The sequence below is a fragment of the Oncorhynchus kisutch genome, unplaced genomic scaffold, assembly GCF_002021735.2.
Source record: "Oncorhynchus kisutch isolate 150728-3 unplaced genomic scaffold, Okis_V2 scaffold1124, whole genome shotgun sequence".
Classification (NCBI taxonomy): Eukaryota; Metazoa; Chordata; class Actinopteri; order Salmoniformes; family Salmonidae; genus Oncorhynchus; species Oncorhynchus kisutch.
In genome coordinates, this window is record NW_022263069.1 from 50035 (window position 1) to 72890 (window position 22856).

Below are 22856 nucleotides of genomic sequence, written 5' to 3' on the forward strand. Positions count from 1 at the left end.
TGTTCAGATGTTGAAATCAAGGGGCCAACCTTATTTCTCAGAATGAGAACGAGTGGCTAATTCCTTACAGTGCATTCTGAAAGTATTCAGACCCTTTTTCCATATTTTGTTACGTTAGCCTTATTCAAAATTGTCCTCGTCAATCTACACACAGCACCCCATAATGACAAAGCAAAACGTTTTTGGGAATTTTTTGTGCGAATTTGTAAAATAATAAAAATCATTGTACACTATTTGCTGTGAGACTGTAAATTAAGCTCCGCTGCATCCTGTTTGCACTGATCATCCTTGAGATGTTTCTACAACTTGATTGTTGTCAATCTGTGGTAAATTCAATTGATTGGACATGATTTGGAAAGGCACACACCTGTCTATGTAAGGTCCCACATTTGACGGTGCATGTCAGAGCAAAAACCAAGCCATGAGGTTTTTAAGGACCTCAGACATGGGTGAAAGTTCAACTTCCAACAGGACAACGATCTTAAGCGCACAGCCAAGACGATGCAGGAGTAGCTTTGGGACAAGTCTCTGAATGTCCTTGAGTGGCCCAGCCAGACCCCGGACTTGAACCAGATCGAACATCCCTGGAGAGACCTGAAAATGGCTGTGTGGTGATGCTCACCATCCAACCTGATAGAGCTTGAGAGGCTCTGCGGAGAAGAATGGGAGAAACTCCCCAAATACAGATGCGCCAAACTTGTAGTGCCATACCCAAGAAGACTCAAGGCTGTAATCACTGCCAAAGGTGCTTCAACAAAGTGCTGAGTAAAAGGGTCTGAATACTTATGTTAATGTGATATTTCATTTGCCAAAAATTCTACATAGCTGTTTTTGCTTTGTCATTATGGGGTATTATCTGTAGATTGATGGGGGGGTGGGGTGGACACAATTGAATCCTTTTTACAATAAGGCTGTAATGTAACAAAATGTGGAATAAGTCAAGGGGTCTGAATACTTTCTGATTGCACTGTGTGAATTTAGGAAATCTACTTTAAGTTTAGTGCATTTAAGTTGTGTAGACTCATTTATAGTGTGAACCTTGTGTTTAATATGAAATTAATTGAATGGTTTGTTAATGCTTAGCTACCTAATCTAATCTAGTTTGAAAATAAAAGGGCCAGAACTTTCAATACTTTTTGTGTCCATTTCTCTTTATTACTACAGGCCGACTCAGATTAAGTCTGAGGTCGGTAACATCAACAGTGAGGACAAACCCAGCCTGCCTCTCTCCTTCCACACTGAGTCCAAACCTACAGTCACTGGGTCCTGATTGTGACAGTGGAGCCCAGTTTGCTCTGCAGGGTCCAGAGATGGCATCAGTGAAGCTGGAAGACTGCAGTCAAACACTGGAGCCGAATGTCAACATTAAAGATGAAGAAGAGGAGGAGAAGATTGGGACATCTGTTAATCATGGTAAGAGCATGAGTAATAGACTGCCATACGTTTTGACCCAGTCTATTAATAGGTTTAATTCTGTAGTTTTGACAACATATCCCTGAATGACTGGTCTGTCTGGAGTGATCAGAGAGTAGACTAAAGAGGTGAAGTAGACAAACTGCCAGTGTTTTAAAGTTCTATGAAATGAGTCTGTGTAGTTACTAACCCTTGTGATAGTGAGTGGAGGATGATATGAAATTAGTCTGTGTAGTTTCTAGCCCTTGTGATAGTGAGTGGAGGATGATATGAAATTAGTCTGTGTAGTTTCTAGCCCTTGTGATGGTGAGTGGAGGATTTTCGCACCCTTTTTGGCTTAGGTTGTTGAATAGCTTTTAAGGCTGACCCAATTTAGTCGATTGGTCGATAGGCTGTTGGTCGACCAATATGTTTTTAGTCGATTGGTCGATAGGCTGTTGGTCGAGCAGTGGCATATATATATAAATAAAATAATGTATGGCACACAAGACACCCCTCAGATTCACGCCTGTCTGGGTGGACTAGTCCATTGCCTGTCTGGGTGGACTAGTCCATTGCCTGTCTGGGTGGACTAGTCCATTGCCTGTCTGGGTGGACTAGTCCATTGCCTGTCTGGGTGGACTAGTCCATTGCCTGTCTGGGTGGACTAGTCCATTGCCTGTCTGGGTGGACTAGTCCATTGCCTGTCTGGGTGGACTAGTCCATTGCCTGTCTGGGTGGACTAGTCCATTGCCTGTCTGGGTGGACTAGTCCATTGCCTGTCTGGGTGGACTAGTCCATTGCCTGTCTGGGTGGACTAGTCCATTGCCTGTCTGGGTGGACTAGTCCATTGCAGAGGCCGCGGTGATGGCACACCAGTATCACCAATAGTACTTTTACTGTTAATTCACATAATTTCTAATCTACAATGTTTGTTTAATTATGGTAATGCATTCAATATATTATTATTATTATTACAACAGTCTTACCGTTGTTATTGTAAGAGTTTACACATTGTTTGCAAAGAACAACCTAGGCTACACTTGTGAGAAAAACGTTTTGGTTTATTTCATTGCATTTACGAGTTGTGAATTTATTCATTGACAGGAGCGCTCCAAACATGAAACAATCTTGAGTAAGGACACACACCTATGCTACCTGGCCTGATTAAGCATAGAAGTAGGCCTATAGCCTACCTGACCTGATTACACATAGAAGTAGGCCTATAGGCTAGCTGGCTTGATAACACATAGAAGTAGGCCTATAGGCTAGCTGGCTTGATAACACATAGAAGTAGGCCTATAGGCTAGCAGGCTTGATAACACATTGAAGTAGGCCTATAGGCTAGCTGGCTTGATAACACATAGAAGTAGGCCTATAGGCTAGCTGGCTTGATAACACATAGAAGTAGGCCTATAGGCTACCTGGCCTCTGTGTAAATGTAGGCCTATAGGCTACCTGGCCTCTGTGTAAATGTAGGCCTATAAATGTGCCCATTTAGTGATCTGATAATATTTCTGATTGTCTTAACTCATTGGACAGGAAAAGGCGCAACTCTCACTCACAATTATTTAAAAAAAATTTAATTAAGCAAGTTTAAAATATTTCCGTTTGAAGGGCATTGAAGAACGAAACGTCACTCTTTTAAACTTGCTTAACAAAACTAAAACTACGATAAAAAAAAAAATGGTGAGCGAGTGTTGCGCCTTTTCCTGTTCAATGATTTTTTACACATTTTTAGGTTGCACCTCTACTCACGTTGGTTGAGCACCTTCAACTTCTTTCCAATTTTGATCGTCTTAACTCACCATCACTGTGGAGTTTCTCAAAGTCATTTTTCTTCGCCTCAAACAGAAAGTAAACAAAGTCTGTTTTTACAACCAGTGAGAATGACAATAGTTCCTCAATGTAGCCTATTTGAATAATCTTTTCAGCTCTCTTCCTTTCGATAACCACTCAGCATGAAAGGGGAAAAATGTCATGCTCTGATCCAGTTTAACGTCATAAAATAGGCCTACCTGATTACTTCTCATCCCTTGCGCAAATAGCCTACAGCTGTGTCTGTCTTTCCTGAGCTCACTGGCCAAGGAAACTCTTGAGGGCCCAGAATATTTTATACAATGTTGGAAGTTTGCTAGCACAGGCCAGACTAAATTACTAGTTGGATGCAATGTTTCAAGTTCCTTGCAGACAGGCCATGTGTAGCCAATGTGATTTATAGAATATTTATTTTCATCAGGATATGTTCTACTTGCAGGCTGCAGTGTTTTTGTTGGCTGTTTGTAAGCTGTTTTTACATATTGGCAATAGAAGTAACTTTTTGAATGGAATCATTTTAATTTAGATATAATTTATTAACCACGTGACATTGATTTGAGACATGAAGACGTTATTTTAAATTAAATGAAAAGGTTCCATGAAAACCATAACTGACACGCAGATCAGTAGAAATCAGTAGAAATTTTTGGGCGGCACGGCCCTAATAGCTTTATTCCCTGTATTGTACAGCCTACTGTTATGAAGTCATATGTATATCACACCAACTGTCTGGTTCTTCTGATGTTGTTCACACAGGAGACCATGTTGAGACATTCTCTACATCCAGAGGGCAACAGCAGGAAAATCACAGAGCTAAGAGGTCTCATCCCTGCCCACATTGTGAGGAGATTTTCCCAATTTTATCAAAACTAAAAATACACCTAAAAATACACACAGGAGAGAATCTGTATTCCTGCACAGATTGTGGGAAGAGTTTAAAAACATCACAGGCACTGACAGTTCATCAGAGAGTGCACACTGGAGAGAAACCTTACTCCTGCTCTGATTGTGGGGAGCGTTTCTCTCATCAGAGCAACTTAAAAACACACCAACGTATACACACAGGGGAGAAGCCTTACTACTGCTCTGACTGTGGAAAATGTTTCACAACATCAACTGGGCTAAGAGTTCATCAGAGAACACACACAGGAGAGAAGCCTTACTTCTGTTCTGACTGTGGGAGGAGTTTCATAACATCAAGGACTCTGACAGTTCATCAGAAAATGCACACTGGGGAGAAACCTTACTACTGCTCTGATTGTGGGGAGAGTTTCTCTCAACAGAGCAATTTTAAAACACACCAACGTACACACACAGGAGATAAGCCTTACTACTGCTCTGACTGTGGGAAGGGTTTCTCTCAACAGATCCACTTAAAATGTCACCAGAGAACACACACAGGAGAGAAGCCTTACTCCTGCTCTGACTGTGGGAAGGGTTTCTCCCAACAGAGCAACTTAAAATGTCACCAACGCATACATAAAGGAGAGAAGCCTTACTCCTGCTCTGACTGTGGGAAGTGCTTCACAACATCAACTGAGCTAAAAGTTCATCAAAGAGGACACACAGGAGAGAAGCCTTACTCCTGCTCTGACTGTGGGAAGAGTTTCTCCCAACAGGGCAGCTTAAAAATACACCAACGTATACATAAAGGAGAAAAGCCTTACTCCTGCTCTGACTGTGGGAAGTGCTTCACAACATCAACTGAGCTAAAAATTCATCAAAGAAGACACACAGGAGAGAAGCCTTACTTCTGCTCTGACTGTCAGAAGAGTTTCTCCCAATTGGCTACCTTAAAAACACATCAACGTATACATAAAGGCAAGAAGCCTCATCAGTTGTCTCAGGCCAGTTAAGATTAGTCACTCCATCGCTTCATTCTCATCTCATAAAGGAAGTGGTAACAGGGAATTTGATAACATTAACACGAACACTCTATTGTAATCCTATTGTTTCTCATTGACAACTGTGCAGAGGAAAGGGAGCGTTATAGAATGTCATTGGAAATATTTTTTTGTTGGGGTGGCGCTAGAGATGTTGAAACATTGAAACATTTTCCTTTTAAGGCAAAAACAAAAGGAGGGTGGTTGGTTGGTCGGGTGGATGGATGGGTCAGCATATAACATGAACGTATTGCAACCCAAAGGTTTCATGTTCGAATCTCATCATGGACAACTTTTGCATTTTAGCTAATAAGCAACTTTGCAACTACACTACATGACCAAAAGTATGTGGACACTTACAAAATCATGGGCATTAATATGGACTTGGTCCCCCCTCTGCTGCTATAACAGCCTTCACTCTTCTGGGAAGACTTTCCACTAGATACTGGAACATTGCTGTGGGGACTTTCTTTTCATTCGGCTTGAAGTCGGTGTTCCAATTCATCCCAAAGGTGTTCGATGGGGTTGAGGTCAGGGCTCTGTGCAGGCCAGTCAAGTTCTTCCACACCGATCTCAATAAACCATTTTTGTATGGACCTTGCTTTGTGCAGAGGGAAACTGTCATGCTGAAACAGGAAAGGGCCTTCCCCAAACTGTTGCCACAAAGTTGGAAGCACAGAATCATCTAGAATGTCATTGTATGCTGTAGCATTAAGATTTCCCTTCACTGGAACCAAGGGGCCTGGCCCAAACCATGAAAAACAGCCCTAGACCATTATACCTCCACCACACTTTACATTTGACACTATGCATTGGGGCAGGTATCGTTCGCCTAGCATCCACCAAACCCAGATTAGTCCATCAGACTTCCAGATGAGGCGTGATTCATCACTCCAGAAAGTCCAATAGCTTTACACCACTCCAGCTGACGCTTGGCATTGCACATCTTGGTGATTTTAGTCTTCTGTGCAGCTGCTCGGCCAATGGAAACCCCTTTTTTGTGAAGCTCCCGACGAAAATTTCTTATGTTGATGTTGCTTCCAGAGGCAGTTTGGAACTCGGTAGTGAGTGTTGCAACCGAGGACAAATAATTTTTACGCGCTTCAGCACTTGGAGGTCCCGTTCTGTAAGCTTGTGTGGCCTACCACTTCGCGGCTGAGCCGTTATTCCTAGACGTTTCCACTTCACAATAACAGCACTTATAGTTGACCGGGGTAGCTCTAGCAGTGCAGAAATTTGACAAACTGACTCGTTGGAAAGGTGGCATCCTATGACAATGCCACTTTGGAAGTTGCTGAGCTCTTCAGGCCATTCTACTGCCAACATTTGTCTATGGAGATTACATGGCTGTGTGCTCGATTGTATACACCGGTCAGTAAAGGGTGTGGCTGAAATGTCCGAAACCACTAATTTGACGGGGTGTCCACATACTTTTGTATATATATAGATATCTCAGCATAAAAAGAAACGTACTCTCACTGTCAAGTGCGTTTATTTTCAGCAAACTTAACGTGTGTAAATATTTGTATGAACATAAGATTCAACAACTGAGGCATACACTGAACACGTTCCACAGACGTGACTAACAGAAATTGAATAATGTGTCCCTGAACAAAGGAGGGGGGGGGGGGTCAAAATCAAAAGTAACAGTCAGTATCTGGTGTGGCCACCAGCTGCATTAAGTACTGCAGTGCATCTCCTCCTCATGGACTGCACCAGATTTACCAGTTCTTGCTGTGAGATGTTACCCTACTCTTCCACCCATGCATCTGCAAGTTCCCGGACAATTCTGGGGGGAATGGCCCTAGCCCTCACCCTCCGATCCAACAGGTCCCAGGCGTGCTCAATGGGATTGAGATCCGGGCTCTTCGTTGGCCATTCCTGTCTTGCAGGAAATCATGCACAGAACGAGAAGTATGGCTGGTGGCATTGTCATGCTGGAGGGTCATGTCAGGATGAGCCTGCAGGAAGGGTACCTCATAAGGGAGGAGGATGTCTTCCCTGTAAAGCACAGTGTTGAGATCGCCTGCAATGAAAACAAGCTCAGTCTGATGATGCTGTGACACACCGCCCCAGACCAATGACGGACACTCAACCAAATCGATCCCACTCGAGAGTACAGGCCTCGGTGTAACGCTCATTCCTTCAACAATAAATGCGAATCCAACCATCACCCCTGGTGAGACAAAACCGTGACTCGTCAGTGAAGAGCACTTTTTGCCAGTCCTGTCTGCAAAGGTTGGTTTGTGCCCATAGTTGTTGCCGGTGATGTCTGGTGAGGACCTGCCTTACAACAGGCCTACAAGCCCTCAGTCCAGCCTCTCTCAGCCTATTGCGGACAGTCTGAGCACTGATGGAGGGATTGTGCGTTCCTGGTGTAACTCGGGCAGTTGTTGTTGCCATCCTGTACCGCAGGTGTGATATTCGGATGTACCGATCCTGTGCAGGTGTTGTTACACGTGGTCTGCCACTGCGAGGACGATCAGCTGTCCGTCCTGTCTCCCTGTAGCGCTGTCTTAGGCGTCTCACAGTACGGACATTGCAATTTATTCCCCTGGCCACATCTGCAGTCCAATGAAGATCTGTGAAGTTATTTGGATTTTTACGAATTATCTTTGAAAGACCGGGTCCTGAAAAAGGGATGTTTCTTTTTTTGCTGAGTTTATATAATGTACTCAGCATGTTAATTAACGTTAACATCAAATTGTAATTAGTAAAATATCATACGTATTGCATATTTGTAACATATTGTAATTCGTAACATACTTATACATCCTACAAATCATATTATATTGTACGACTCATATTACATTCGTAGGCCAATGTCATGTAACATAATATACTAGTATCATACTAAAGTGAGCGGTATGGATTTTTGTAAGATATAATACGTTTTGATCTGACACCAAGTTGTCCCTCAGAGCTTTGACCGTTGTTGCATCTGTGGCTCGCTCTGGATGGGAGTCTGTCAGATGACTAATGTGATGTAGATGTCGAGCGGCTTCACTGCAAATAGATCGTATGTTTTAAATATTCAACAATGATAATAAAATAAAAAGCTATTCCTCTGCAGGTAGCGATGGTGTGATGATGATCAGTTCTCTGTGGGAATGAGTTAGTAGATACAACATGTATCAGATAGAGATGGTGTGATGATCAGTTTTCAACATTAGTTTGGGTGGGTTCTTTTTTTACTACATGACTTTTGTTTAATGATACACAGGCTATGAAATGACTACGTGTTTATTACATTGTCTTCTAAAACTAGATTGATTACTTTAGTTTCATTGATACATTTATTTGGATAACTGCAATGAATGTAATTGATCTATGACAAATAAACATTCTACATGAATTTGTGCTGGTTTAACCTTTTGTATTTTCTATATAGTTAACCCCCAAAAACGTTTTTGTTTAATTCATGGCATTCAAAATATCTATCTAGTCAAAACATGTCACTACACCTTTACACATCACCATGGGGACAATCCAATTTACTACAATGCATACAGATTAATGTTTTGCAGTGTAAAGGACTTAAACATGTTTATTATTAAGTTAAATAAAACTAAAACAAATTGTCATTTTTAAAGTGTTTTATATGGTACCAAAGTCCAGGGACAGCATTACCACCACAAATCAACAATGACCCAGTTACTATTGGGGGAATGGAACCAGAGAGGAAGCTTGTGTTACCTTTCACACACCACTACAGTATTCATTTCAACAGACCTTTTCCACAACACATTGTTAGAGCTCAATATATACCCAGGACTATATTGAGGGTCAGATTGTTGTAATGCCCAGTTGATTATGTAAATAGTATTGGAGAACTCTGGTATTGATGGGTCATTTCAGGGTGAGTCATTGATATGAATGTTCAGAGTGAAAGAGCTGTGAATTCCCCTGTGATGGCCCACATCTACCACAACCTTTCCTACTGTGTTATTCAGCACCACAGCATTTTAGGAAGCCGCTGTTCAAAATGTGTTCATATGTACATTACAATGAGAGGGGGTGGTGGCATGCACAGGGGAGGAAGTTGATCCCAGACTTCTATTTAGGACTGGGATACTATTCAGAGTTGACAAATTACACACTCCAAACCTACAGTCACGGGGTCCTGATTGTGACAGTGGAGCCCAGTTTGCACTGCAGGATCCAGAGATGACATCAGTGAAGCTGGAGGACTGCAGTCAAACACTGGAGCTGAACGTTGACATTAAAGATGAAGAAGAGGAGAAGATTGGGAAATCTGTTAATCATGGTAAGCGCAGGTTCTATCTAACTATCTTGATAAATTAGACCTCCATAAATTATCACCCAGTCTATTGTTAGGTTGAATTATGTAATTCTGACATCCAATTCTCTTCAACGCTTTTGAATGAGGAAAATGTGGAATTGGAATTTGGGTTACTTTGTGAATTTACTAATTTAAATGGAATTGACCCTGACAGTTGATAACCCTTGCGATAATGAGTGGAGGATGATATAGCTAACACTTTTCAAAGGGAAGTTGGTTTTGAAGTTTCTGAATCTGAGAGATTACGATCAGTAAAATATAATCACTTGTATGTAGCACCTTTTTAAAAAACTAAAGTACTTCAATATATACTTAAAATATGTTTCTTACTGGTACCTGCAACATTCAGACACTTGTGGGCGTCCTAGAGAAAAATGTACTTGTTCGTGAGTCTCAGCTTGTAGGCCGAACTTTTCGGACGATACAGACAGAAGTTGGTGTCTCCTGGTCTGACAAACAACACCGCAGCTCTGCCACGGAAAGACATCAGCGGATGTGGTGGATTAAGACGCAGCCCATGCAAGAATACATCTAATGCTTATTAAACAGAAGGTTTTTGATGGGGATTTCTTTATTATTATGTATTATGCTCACCAAGTGTTGGCTAGCTAACTGCAGAGGCATAACTGTAGCTAGCTAACGTACTTAACTAAATTTAGCTAGGTAGCAAACGTTAGCTGGCGATATTATTAGGCCTACCAACTAGGCCAGCTAGCTAACAAGTTACCATAGCACATTGTACAGAGTATACCTTCCATGTGGTATATTGAGTTTGTTTTTGTATTAGCTAGCTAGTTTTCTAACATTGACTAGCTACTGTAGCTAGCTAAATGACCTAACCTACAGCTGGCAAATAGCTATGCTAAGTTCGCTACTCGCTAGCTAGCGGGGCTCACCTTTGTGTGAAGTTAGCCACAATAACGATTATAAATAACAGTGGAATTTACGGTTCTCCTTCATAATAAAAGTCCCCCGTTGGAAACAACAGTCGTCTCAAATAAAACTGTGAAGGACCTCGGCGTTACTCTGGACCCTGATCTCTCTTTTGACGAACATATCAAGACTGTTTCAAGGACAGCTTTTTTTTCCCGTCTACATAACATTGCAAAAATCAGAAACTTTCTGTCCAAAAATGATGCAGAAAAATTCATCCATGCTTTTGTTAATTAGACTACTGCAATGCTCTACTTTCCGGCTACCCGGATAAAGCACTAAATAAACGTCAGTTAGTGCTAAAATACGGCTGCTAGAATCCTGACTAGAACCAAAAATGTTTTTTGATCATATTACTCCAGTGCTAGCCTCCCTACACTGGCTTCCTGTCAAGGCAAGGGCTGATTTCAAGGTTTTACTGCTAACCTACAAAGCATTACATGGGCCTGCTCCTATCTATCTCTCTGATTTGGTCCTGCCGTACATACCTACACGTACGCTACGGTCACAAGACGCAGGCCTCCTAATTGTCCCTAGAATTTCTAAGCAAACAGCTGGGGGCAGGGCTTTCTCCTATAGAGCTCAATTTTTATGGAATGGTCTGCCTACCCATGTGAGAGACGCAGACTCGGTCTCAACCTTTAAGTCTTTACTGAAGACTCATCTCTTCAGTGGGTCATATTGTTGAGTGTAGTCTGGCCCAGGAGTGTGAATGTGAACGGAAAGGCTCTGGAGCAACGAACCGCCCTTGCTGTCTCTGCCTGGCCGATTCCCCTCTTTCCACTGGGATTCTCTGCCTCTAACCCTATTACAGGGGCTGAGTTACTGGCTTACTGGTGCTCTTTCATGCCGTCCCTAGGAGGGGTGCATCACTTGAGTGGGTTGAGTCACTGAAGTGATCTTTTTGTCTGGGTTGTGCCGTGGCGGAGATCTTTGTGGGCTATACTCGGCCTTGTCTCAGGATGGTAAGTTGGTGGTTGAATATATCCTTCTAGTGGTCTGGGGGCTGTGCTTTGGCAAAGTGGGTGGGGTTATACCCTTCCTGTTTGGCCCTGTCCGGGGGTATCATCGGATGGGGCCACAGTGTCTCCTGACCCCTCCTGTCTCAGCCTCCAGTATTTATGCTGCAGTAGTTTATGTGTCGGGGGGCTAGGGTCAGTTTCTTAAATCTGGAGTACTTCTCCTGTCTTATCCGGTGTCCTGTGTGAATTTAAGTATGCTCTCTCTAATTCTCTCTTTCGCTCTCTCGGAGGACCTGAGCCCTAGGACCATGCCTCAGGACTACCTGGCATGATGACTCCTTGCTGTCCCCAGTCCACCTGGCCGTGCTGCTGCTCCAGTTTCAACTGTTCTGCCTGCGGCTATGGAATCCTGACCTGTTCACCGGACGTGCTACCTGTCCCAGACCTATTATTTGACCATGCTGGTCATTTATGAACATTTGAACATCTTGGCCATGTTCTGTTATAATCTCCTCCCGGCATAGCCAGAAGAGGACTGGCCACCCCTCATAGCCTGGTTCCTCTCTAGGTTTCTTCCTAGATTTTGGCCTTTCTAGGGAGTTTTTCCTAGCCAACGTGCTTCAACACCTGCATTGCTTGCTGTTTGGGGTTTTAGGCTGGGTTTCTATACAGCACTTTGAGATATCAGTTGATGTACGAAGGGCTATATAAATACATTTGATTTGATTTGAGGTCAATATTGGGTTAGTTACACAAATATTAAGTGTTAGCATGCACTTTTGTAGCTAGCTGGATAACCCAATAACTAGTTGTCAAGGCCTAGGTAGCTATAGGCCTAAACTATGGAAAGCACGATGATGATAACTATTGTAGGGTAATGTTGTGTCTAAATTGTCATACATTATTCTCTACCACAGATTTCCACAAGGTCTCAGTCTCCAGGATGGGAAATGCTTACTAGAAAGAAACATACGACAACAGAGACAGTTGTTGATTTCCATTGTTATTTGTAATGTTAAAAAGGGGAGAAAAAGACAATCCTGTTTTTCTAAATTAGCTACAGTGCATTCGGAAAGTATTCAGACCCTTGACTTTTTCCACATTTTGTTACATTACAGCCTTATTCTAAAATTGATTAAGTTAAAATGTCCTCTGCAATCTACACACAATACCCCATAATGCCAAAGCGAAAACAGGTTTTTATATATTTTTTTCAAAATATATCTTTAAAAAAACAACCTTATTAACATAAGTATTCCGACCCTTCGCTGTGAGACTCGAAATTGAGCTCTGGTGCATCCTATTTCCATTGATCATCCTTGAGACGTTTCTACAACTTGATTGGAGTCCACCTGTGGTAAATTCAATTGATTGGACATGATTTGGAAAGGCACACTCCTGTCTATGTAAGATCCCACAGTTGACAGTGCATGTCAGAGCAAAAACCAAGCCATGAGGTCGAAGGAATTGTCCGTAGAGCTCCGAGACCGGATTGTATCGAGGCACAGATCTGGGGAAGTGTACCAAAAAATATCTGCAGCATTGAAGGTCCCCAAGAACACAGTGGCCTCCATCATTCTTAAATGGAAGAAGTTTGGAACCACCAAGACGCTTGCTCGAGCTGGCCGCCCGGCCAAACTGAGCAATCGGGGGAGAAGGGCCTTGGTCAGGGAGGTGACCAAGAACCTCATAGTCACTCTGACAGAGCTCTAGAGTTCCTCTGTGGAGATGGGAGAACCTTCCAGAATGACAACCATCTCTGCAGCACTCCAACAATCAGGCTTTTATGGTAGATTAGCAAAAATACATTTATAAAAAATGTCAAAACCTGTTTATTATTGTCATTATGGTGTATTGTGTGTAGATCGATGAAGAATAAAAAATAAAAAAAATAATACATTTTTGAATAAGGATGTAATGTAATGTGGAAAAAGTCAAGGGGTCTGAATACATTCCTGATGTCATTTGTCACCCAGTACAGCCAGGAGAGGACTGGGCACTGCTCGGATCCTGGTTCCCCCTAGGTTTCTTCCTAGGTTCCTTCCTTCTAGGGAGTTTTTCATCGCCACTGGGCGTCTGCATTGCTTTTCTCTGTGGGGTTTTAGTCATGGCAAAAAAAAGCCTTACTCCTGTAATCCTGTTGTTTCTCACTGTGAGGAAAGGGAGTGTTATAGAATGTTAGCCTCTCTTTACTTTACTGATCAGTATTCACCTTGTCAGTTTTGGTGTGTTTTGTTAGATTCTACTGTAAAGATATTGATATGACCTTGGATTTGCCCTGAGGGTTGAATATCCTCTGTGAGGCTTCTCACAATGGATTCTGATGGTTAACTGGGTGGTGCTGCTTCCCTCTGCAGTTTTCTGTGGGAATGAGTTTGTAGACACAACATTTATCAAATAGAGATGGTGTGATGATCAGTTTTCTGTGGTAATGAGCTGGTAGACACAACATGTATCAAATAGAGATGGTGTGATGATCAGTTTTCACCATTCGGTTGGGTGGATTATTTTTGTTTATTAAATAGTATTTTAAAACTAGACTAGTTATTCATTATAAATATGTTTGGATAACTTAATTGAAGCCTGCTTAATGTATCTTCCAATGAAAAGTAAAGATTGTACATTCATTTGTACTGGACAAAACCTTCTCTTTTGTGTAACGAATTACAAAAAAAACATACTTTAAGTGACATATTTAGTGCTTTTCTGAAGCTTAGCAAGACAGGAAGTTTAAATGAGCATCACAAAGCTAAATCTGACCTATTCTCTTTATTGATCTACTGAATCATCATAGTTTTGGGGTGTTAACTTTACAGTAAATATAATGCTTTTGTTTAATTCATGAAATGCCAACAAATATATCTGTATTTATCTACACAACACATGTCATGACACCTCTACACACTGGGACAAGCCAAGTTGCTAGTCACCAATATTCTCTAAATCAATGATGACTGTTTAACAGTCTTATGGCCTGGAGATAGAACCGGCTTCATTCTCTCAGTCCCAGCTTTGATGCACCTGTACCGTCTCCAACTGCTAGGGGCGGCAGGTAGCCTAGTGGTCAGAGTGAGCTGACAAGTTAACTATCTGTTGTTAACCCACTGTTCCCCGGGCGCCGAAGATGTGGATGTCGATAATGGCAGCCCCTCGCACCTCTCTGATTCAGAGGGATTTGGTTAAATGCTGATGACACATTTCAGTTGAAGCCGTTCAGTTGTACAACTGACTAGATATCCCCCTTTCCAAGATGGTAGCAGGGTGAACAGGCCGTGTCTCTGGTGGCTGAGGTTCTTGATGATCTTCTTGGCCTTCCACAGAGATTATCTACAATGAATATGTTATGGGTTAAAAACTTAGACACTAAAACAGACACCCCCTTAGTTAAAAAAAAACACGGCTTATTTGTCGAGAAAATCGATCTCACTTTTATATTCTACACGGTTTAATAGTAGTTAGTCCATCAGTCCAATAATGTCGCTGTTGCACTGTGGTAGTGGGGGGGGAACAGGAAGTTCCGGGTTGGTGCCCACCATTCTACAGAATAAAGAAAACGCCAGAACTGTGCTGACCGTTTCTATTTATTATTACAGGTATGTAGTAGAACGTTTAAACGGACTAATATCGAAATAACGTTTGGGAAAGGTTTTGTGTCAGAGTGAGTGAAGAACGTGAGAAAAACACATTTACAAGCACACGGCGTGGTGTCCAACCACACTTTTTCAATTGTGAGGCTTTCATTGTTCGTATATAACTCAGTGGGTTTCGGGGATGTTCAGTACTAAAACGTTTGGGAAAGTTGCAGATAGAAATGCTCTGAATAGAACTGACATGATTCCTTAGAATCAGAGGCATCTTTGTTCTACATAATACATTTATATCTGATCGTGGCCAACGTCTCCGTTCTCTCCGTCCTCTCCGCTTGTCCCTACGTATGTAGGGACAATAACGATTAGGCACAAGTGGAATTTGCGGTTCAACCTCAAAGTAAAAGTACCTAATTGAAAGTGAGGCAAACGGATAGAAAATAGTGGAATCATTCCATATTTGGGCTAGATAATGATAACATGTTTGGAATGTTAATTTAAAATGAATTACAATCATTGATTAAATTGAAAATAAAGAGAAAACAACGTTTGAAATCCCACTGTGGATGTTATAGACCACATAATTGCATTGGGGACATTTTTATATGAACTTATGAAGCGGGTTGGATTGTGCATCCGTGAAACAGGTGACACCCACAGAATACAATTACCAAGAGTTAACACAAATATTAGCGTCTTAGCTCCTATTGCAGGACTTTGTCTGAATACTCACCTTCCCAGTCAGTCTATTACAGGGGTTCTCCAGTACTATTTGAGAAGGTCCGGTCACACAAGTTTCCTAGGTGGCAAAGGTCCAGATGGATATTGTCATTTATTGCTGTAGTAACAAACTCCCAACTTGCAACCCCAAAATTTTCACAACCCTCTTGTTGGCAGGTTTAAATGTAATATCACACAATTCTACACATTTTGCGATGGGGCAAAAATGTTCTGTTGTTCTGTTGTTGCAGTTTTAAAGCTAATTTCCTACAGTTCTACACGTTTCCATGTCTTATGTGTTTATATGATACCAGGGGTCGAAACCCAACCCCAAAAATATTATGTATATTTTTTGGAACTCGTGAATTGTATTGACCCGCTCTGGATCCGGACCCCTTCCCTTTTCCACATTTGGTTACTTACTTGGTTACCCTTATACTAAAATTTATAAAATGAAATGTTTTTCCTCATTAATCTACACAAAATACCCCATAATGCCAAAGCAAAATCGGGTTTTTAGAATTTTTTGCAAATTTACTAAAAAATTCAAAACCGAAATGCTTTATTTCCATAAGTATTCAGACCCTTTGCTATGAGACTCAGAATTGAGCTCAGGTGCATCCTGTTTCCATTGATCATCCTTGATGTTTCTACAACTTGATTGTTGTCCACCTGTAGTAAATTCAATTGATCGGACATGATTTGGGAAGGCACACACCTGTCTATATAAGGTCCCACATTTGACAGTGCATGTCAGAACAAAACCCAAGCCATGAGGTCAAAGGAATTGTCCGTAGAGCTCTGAGACAGGGTTGACTCTTCCTAGAGCTGGCCGCCCGGCCAAACTGGGCAATAGGGGGAGTAGGTCCTTGGGCAGGGTGGTGACCAAGAACCCAAGGGTCACTCTGACAGAACTCCAGACTTCCTCTGTGGAAATGGGAGAACTTTCCAGAAGGACAACCATCTATGCAGCACTCCACCAGTCAGTCCTTTATTGTAGAGTGGCCAGACGGAAGCAACACCTTAGTAAAGGCACATGACAGCCCGGTTGGAGTGCCAAAAGGCAAGGACTCTGACCATAACAAACAAGATTCTCTGGTCTGATGAAACCAAGATGAATCTATTTTGGCTGAATGCCAAGTGTCACATCTGGAGGAAACCAGGCACCATCCCTACAGTGAATCGTGGTGGTGGCAGCGTCATGATGTGTGGATGTTTTTTAGCGGCAGGGACTAAGAGACACGTCAGGATCGAGGGAAAGATGAATGGAGCAGGGATATCCTTGATGAAAACCTGCTAAGGACCTCAGACTGGGGTGAAGGTTCACCTTCCAACAACGCTAAATACACAGCCAAGACAATGCAGGAGTGGCTTTGGGACAACTCTCTGAATGCCCTTGAGTGGCCCAGCCAGAGTCCAGACTTGATCCAGATTGAACATCTCTGGAGAGACCTGAAAATGGCTGTGCAGCGACGCTCCCCATCCAACCTGACAGAGAGCTTGATAGGATCTGCAAAGAAGAATGAAAGAAACTCCCCAAAAACAGGTGTGCCAAGCTTATAATGTCATACCCAAAAAGACTTGAGGCTGTAATCGCTGCCAAAGGTGCTTCAACAAAGTACTGAGTAAATGGGTCTGAATACTTATGTAAATATGATATTTCTGTTTTAAATTTTTAATACATTTGCAAAAAATTCTTAAAACCTGTTTTCACTTTGTCATTATGGGGTGTATTGTCTGTAGATTGATGAGGGGGAAAACTATTTAATACATTTTAGAATAAGGCTGAAACGTAACAAAATGTGTAAAATGTCGAGTTCTGAATATTATCTGAATGCACTGTTTAGGAAATCTAGTTTAGCATACACTAAGTTCATTTACGTAGTGAACCCTTTATAGTGTGAACTTTGTGTCTAATGTAAAGATGAATTGAATGGTTTGTTGTCAGCTCTTAGCTACCTGATCTAATATAGTTTGAGAATAAAGATTGTGTCAGAACTTTCAAGACTCATTTTTGTGTACTTTTGTCTTTATTACTACAGGCCGACTCAGATTAAGTCTGAGGCCGGTAACATCAACAGTGAGGACAAACCCAGCCTGCCTCTCTCCTTCCACACGGAGTCCAAACCTACAGTCACTAGGTCCTGATTGTGACAGTGGAGCCCAGTTTGCACTGCAGGATCCAGAGATGGCATCAGTGAAGCTGGAAGACTGCAGTCAAACACTGGAGCTGAATGTCAACATTAAAGATGAAGAAGAGGAGGAGAAGATTGGGAAATCTGTTTCTCATGGTAAGCACAGGTTCTAACTATATCTTCAGAAGTTTGAGTAATAGACCTCCATAAGTTATGACCCAGTCTATTGATAGGTTGAATTCTGTAATTCTGACAACATATCCCTGAATAACTGGGGCTATCTTGAAGTAGACACACTGTCAGCGTTTTAAAGTTCTATGAAATGAGTCTGTGTAGTGACTAACCCTTGTGATAGTGAGTGGAGGATGATATGAAATGAGTCTGTGTAGTTTCTAACCCTTGTGATAGTGAGTGGAGGATGATATGAAATGAGTCTGTGTAGTTACTAACCCTTGTGATAGTGAGTGGAGGATGATATGACTCATAATATTCACCCCTTTCTGCCCTCAACTGTGGAGTAGCTTTTACGGCCATAGACCCCATTTAGTCGACTGGTCAATTGTTGGTCAATAGGCTGTTAGTCGACCAAGATTTTTTTTTTCAGAGCAAATATACAGTACCAGTCAAAAGTTTGGACACACCCATTCTTTATTTTTTACTATTTTCTACATTGTAGAATAATACTGATGACATCAAAACTACGAAATAACACACGGAACCATGTAGTAACCAAAAAAGTGTTAAACAAATCCAAATATATTTGAGATTCTTCAAAGGAGCCACCATTTGCCTTGATGACTGCTTTGCACACTCTTGGCATTCTCTCAACCAACTTCATGAGGAATGCTTTTCCAATAGTCTTGAAGGGGTTCCCACATATGCTGAGCACTTGTTGGCTGCTTTTCCCTCACTCTGCGCTCCAACTCATTCTAAACCATCTCAATTGGGTTGAGGTTGGGTGATTGTGGAGGCCAGGTCATCTGATGCAGCAGTCCATCACTCTCCTTCTTGGTCAAATAGCCCTTACACAGCCTGGAGGTGTGTTGGGTCATTGTCCTGTTGAAAAACAAATAATAGCCCCACTAAGCGCAAACCAGTTGGGATGGCGTATCGCTGCAGAATGCTGTGGCACACTGATTGGCTCAAACGCATTAAGAAGATAAGAAATGACACAAATGAACTTTTAACAAGGCACACCTGTTCATTGAAATACATTCCAGGTGACTACCTCATGAAGTTGGTTGAGAGAATGCCAAGTGTGTAGCGCTGTCATCAAGGCAAAGGGTGTCAACTTTGAAGAATCTCAAATATAAAATTATCTTTGATTTGTTTAACACTTTTTTTGGTTACTACATGATTCCATATGTGTTATTTCATAGTTTTGATGTATTCACTGTTATTCTACAATGTAGAAAATAGTAAAAATAAAGAAAACCCTTGAATGAGTAGGTGTGTCCAAACTTTTGACTGGTACTGAATATATAAAAAATTTATGGCACACGAGACATCTGTCTGATTCACGCCTGTCTGAGTGGACTAGTCCATTTGCCTGTCTGAGTGGACTAGTCCATTTGCCTGTCTGAGTGGACTAGTCCATTTGCCTGTCTGGGTGGACTAGTCCATTTGCCTGTCTGGGTGGACTAGTCCATTTGCCTGTCTGGGTGGACTAGTCCATTTGCCTGTCTGGGTGGACTAGTCCATTTGCCTGTCTGGGTGGACTAGTCCATTTGCCTGTCTGGGTGGACTCGTCCACTGTCTGTCTGGGTGGACTAGTCCATTTGCCTGTCTGGGTGGACTAGTCCATTTGCCTGTCTGGGTGGACTCGTCCACTGTCTGTCTGGGTGGACTCGTCCACTGTCTGTCTGGACTCGTCCATTCAATAATATATTGAATGCATACACTGGTGATAGTGGTGTGCCATACACCACTATCACCAGTGTATGCATTCAATATATTATTATTACAGTCTTACCATTGTCATTGTAGAAGTGGGCATGTTGTTTGTAGAGCATATACAACCTTGGCTACACTTGTGAGAACGGTTTTGGTGTATTTCCTTCCATTTACGAGTTTACACATTTTTTTTGGTCTTTTGGTTAGAGTGCTCCTGTCAATGTTGAGTAAGGACACACACCTGATTACGCCTATAGGCTAGCCTGCCTGATTACACATAGACTATTTCTGATTGTCTTAACTCACCGTCACTGTGGAGAATTCTCAAATAAAAAATGTCTTCACCTGAAACAGCAAGTAAACAAAGTCTGTTTCTACATCCATTGAGAATGACAATAGTTCCTCAATGTAGCCTATTTAAAAAGTCTTTCCATCTCTCTCCCTTTTGATAACCACTCAGCATGAAAGGGGAAAAAATGTAATGCTCTGATCCAGTGGAAACGTCATAAAATAGGCCTACCAGAATACTTCTTATCCCTTGCACAAAATAGCCTACAGCTCTGTCTGTCTGGAGCTCACTGGCATGAGAAACACTAAGGGCCCAGAATATTTTATACAATGTTGCAAGTTTGCTAGACAGGCCATGTGCAGCCAATTTGATTTATAGGATCTATTTTCATCAGGGTATTTTCTACCTGCAGGTTGCAATGTTTTTATTTGTTGGCTTTATGTAGACTATTTTTACATATTGGCAATGGAAGTTACTTTTAGATTCATTTTAATTTAGATATAATTGTGATATAATTTTGATTAACCACATGACATTGATTTGAGATATAAAGACTTTATTATAAATTATATGAAAATCATAACGCAGCAGCGGGAGGAGGAGAGTCGAGAACAGATTTATTTTATTCTGGTTACGCTATATTGATCTCTGGATCCCTCTTGAGTATTTTGTGTGTCTTCAATTTTTAAGTTGCATTTTTAAGTTGCTTAAAGCATCAGACAAGCTCAATACCCTCCATATAGTTGATTTTATTTCAGCACATATATATGGAAACATAAAATACACGTTTTTAAAATTAAAGCATTTGGTTGAAAGAAAACAAGGCTCTCAGTCGAACGGGTATCATTTGTCGGCACAGCCCTAATAGCTTTATTCCCTGTATTGTACAGCCTACTGATATGAAGTCATATGTATAACACACCAACTGACCGGTTCTTCTGATGTTGTTCACACAGGAGACCATGTTGAGATATTCTCTACATCCGGAGAGCAACAGCAGGAAGATCATGGAGCTAAGAGGTCTCACCACTGCCCACATTGTGAGGAGATTTTCCCAATTCTATCAAAACTAGAAATACACCTAAAACTACACACAGGAGATAATCTGTATTCCTGCACTGACTGTGGGAAGAGTTTCACAACATCACAGGCTCTGACAGTTCATCTGCGAGTCCACACTGGAGAAAAACCTTACTCCTGTTCTGACTGTGGGGAGAGTTTCTCTCAACAGAGCAGCTTAAAAACACACCAACGTATACACACAGGAGAAAAGCCTTACTCATGCTCTGACTGTGGGAAGAGTTTCTCCGTATCAAGCAACTTAAAAACACACCTAAAAATACACACCGGGGAGAAGCCTTACTTTTGCTCTGACTGTGGGGCGAGTTTCTCTCAACAGAGCCACTTACAAACCCACCAACATATACATACAGGAGAGAAGCATTACTTCTGCTCTGACTGCGGAAAATTCTTCACAACATCAGCTGAGTTAAGAGTTCATCAAAGAACACACACAGGAGAGAAGCCTTACTGCTGCTCTGACTGTGGGAAGAGTTTCTCTCAACAGGTCCACTTAAAATGTCACCAGCGAATACACACAGGAGAGAAGCCTTACTCCTGCTCTGACTGTGGAAAGAGTTTCACCCGATTGGATATATTAAAATGTCACCAGCGAATACATACAGGAGATAAGCCTTACTCCTGCTCTGACTGTGGGAAGAGTTTCTCCCAACAGGGCAACTTAAAAATACACCAACGTATACATAAAGGAGAGAAGCCTTATTCCTGCTCTGACTGTGTAAAATGCTTCACAACATCAACTGAGCTAAAATCTCATCAGAGAACACACACAGGAGAGAAGCCTTACTACTGCTCTGACTGTGGGAAGAGTTTTTCCCGATTGGCTACCTTAAAAACACATCAATGTATACATAAAGGAGAAAAGCCTCATCACTTCCCTCAGACCAGCTAAGATTAAAGTCACTCTATCAATTAATTCTCATCTCATAAAATAAGTGGTAACAGTGAATTGGATCAAATGAAGAAAGCTTAGAACACGTTTCTCACTGTGAGAGAACTGTGCAGAGGAAAGGGAGCGTTCTAGAATGATGACATTGGAAATCATCTTCCTCCATCTTTTTTTTAAACTTCAAAACATAGAAATGCGCCATTTTCACATGTGTTAATGTTGGGGTGTTGCTGGGGATGATGAATAGGAAGTTGAAACATTTTAAAATGTCCCTTTTAAGGCAAAAACAATAGGATGGTGGTTGGTGGGGTGGATGGATGAGTCAGCATATAACATGAAAGTCTAGCAACCCAACGGTTGAGTGTTCAAATTTCATCACTGACAACTTTAGCATTTTAGCTAATAAGCAACTTTGCAACTACACTACATGACCAAAAGGACACTACCATTCAAAAGTTTGGGGTCACTTAGAAATGGCCTTGTTTTTGAAAGAAAATCTTTTTTTTTGTCCATTTTAAAATAACATAAAATTGATAAGAAATACGGTGTAGACATTGTTCATGTTGTAAATTACTAATGTAGCTGGAAACAGCTGATTTTTTAAAATGGAATATCTACATAGGTGTACAGAGGCCCATCATCAGCAGCCATCACTCCTTGTGTTCCAATGGCACGTTGTTAGCTAATCCAAGTTTATCATTTAAAAAGGCTAATTGAACAATAGAAAACCCTTTTGCAATTATGTTAGCACAGCTGAAAACAGTTGTGCTGATTAAAGAAGCAATAAAACTAGACTAGTTGAGTATCGGGGGCATCAGCATTTGTGGGTTCGATTTCAGGCTCAAAAATGTCTAGAAACAAATAACTTTCTTCTGAAACTCGTCAGTCTATTCTTGTTCTGAGAAATGAAGGCTATTCCATGGGAGAAATTGCCAAGAAACTGAAAATCTCGTACAATGTTGTGTACTACTC

General features: G+C 41.5%; 2 protein-coding genes and 1 long non-coding RNA gene across 4 annotated transcripts; 2 read left to right on the forward strand and 1 right to left on the reverse strand.

The window, feature by feature from the left end:
* Positions 1–1179: 1179 nt before the first annotated feature.
* Positions 1180–10339, reverse strand: LOC116364953 (uncharacterized). Of its 2 annotated transcripts, XR_004208035.1 has the most exons (4): positions 9991–10339; positions 9733–9866; positions 9201–9302; positions 1180–1250 (listed from the first exon to the last, which is right to left on the reverse strand). It is a non-coding gene; the product is annotated as an uncharacterized LOC116364953 (long non-coding RNA). The 2 variants fall into 2 exon arrangements; XR_004208034.1 differs by having other exon boundaries at positions 1181–1250; positions 9733–10330.
* On the forward strand, positions 1310–5457 carry LOC116364952 (zinc finger protein OZF-like). The gene is made up of 2 exons (XM_031817700.1): positions 1310–1413; positions 3967–5457. The coding sequence occupies exons 1-2, from the start codon at positions 1311–1313 to the stop codon at positions 5064–5066; spliced, it is 1203 nt and encodes a 400-aa protein (XP_031673560.1). The 5' UTR covers position 1310; the 3' UTR covers positions 5067–5457.
* Positions 10340–14541: 4202 nt separating the features above from the next.
* LOC116364954 (gastrula zinc finger protein xLCGF3.1-like) lies at positions 14542–22359 on the forward strand. The gene is made up of 4 exons (XM_031817703.1): positions 14542–14552; positions 17641–17666; positions 17845–17889; positions 20872–22359. Exons 1-4 carry the CDS (start codon positions 14542–14544, stop codon positions 21885–21887), a joined length of 1098 nt encoding a protein of 365 aa, XP_031673563.1. The 3' UTR covers positions 21888–22359.
* The last annotated feature ends 497 nt before the right edge of the window (positions 22360–22856 follow it).

Excerpts from the sequence above, each read along its gene's own strand:
- LOC116364952 (XM_031817700.1), top strand. The coding sequence starts at position 1,311 with ATGGCATCAGTGAAGCTGGAAGACTGCAGTCAAACACTGGAGCCGAAT. Across the intron at positions 1,414-3,966 it reads TGGGACATCTGTTAATCATG|GAGACCATGTTGAGACATTC; the intron begins GTAAGAGCATGA and ends TTGTTCACACAG.
- LOC116364954 (XM_031817703.1), top strand. Across the intron at positions 17,667-17,844 it reads TCAGATTAAGTCTGAGGCCG|AAGATGAAGAAGAGGAGGAG; the intron begins GTAACATCAACA and ends ATGTCAACATTA. Across the intron at positions 17,890-20,871 it reads TGGGAAATCTGTTTCTCATG|GAGACCATGTTGAGATATTC; the intron begins GTAAGCACAGGT and ends TTGTTCACACAG.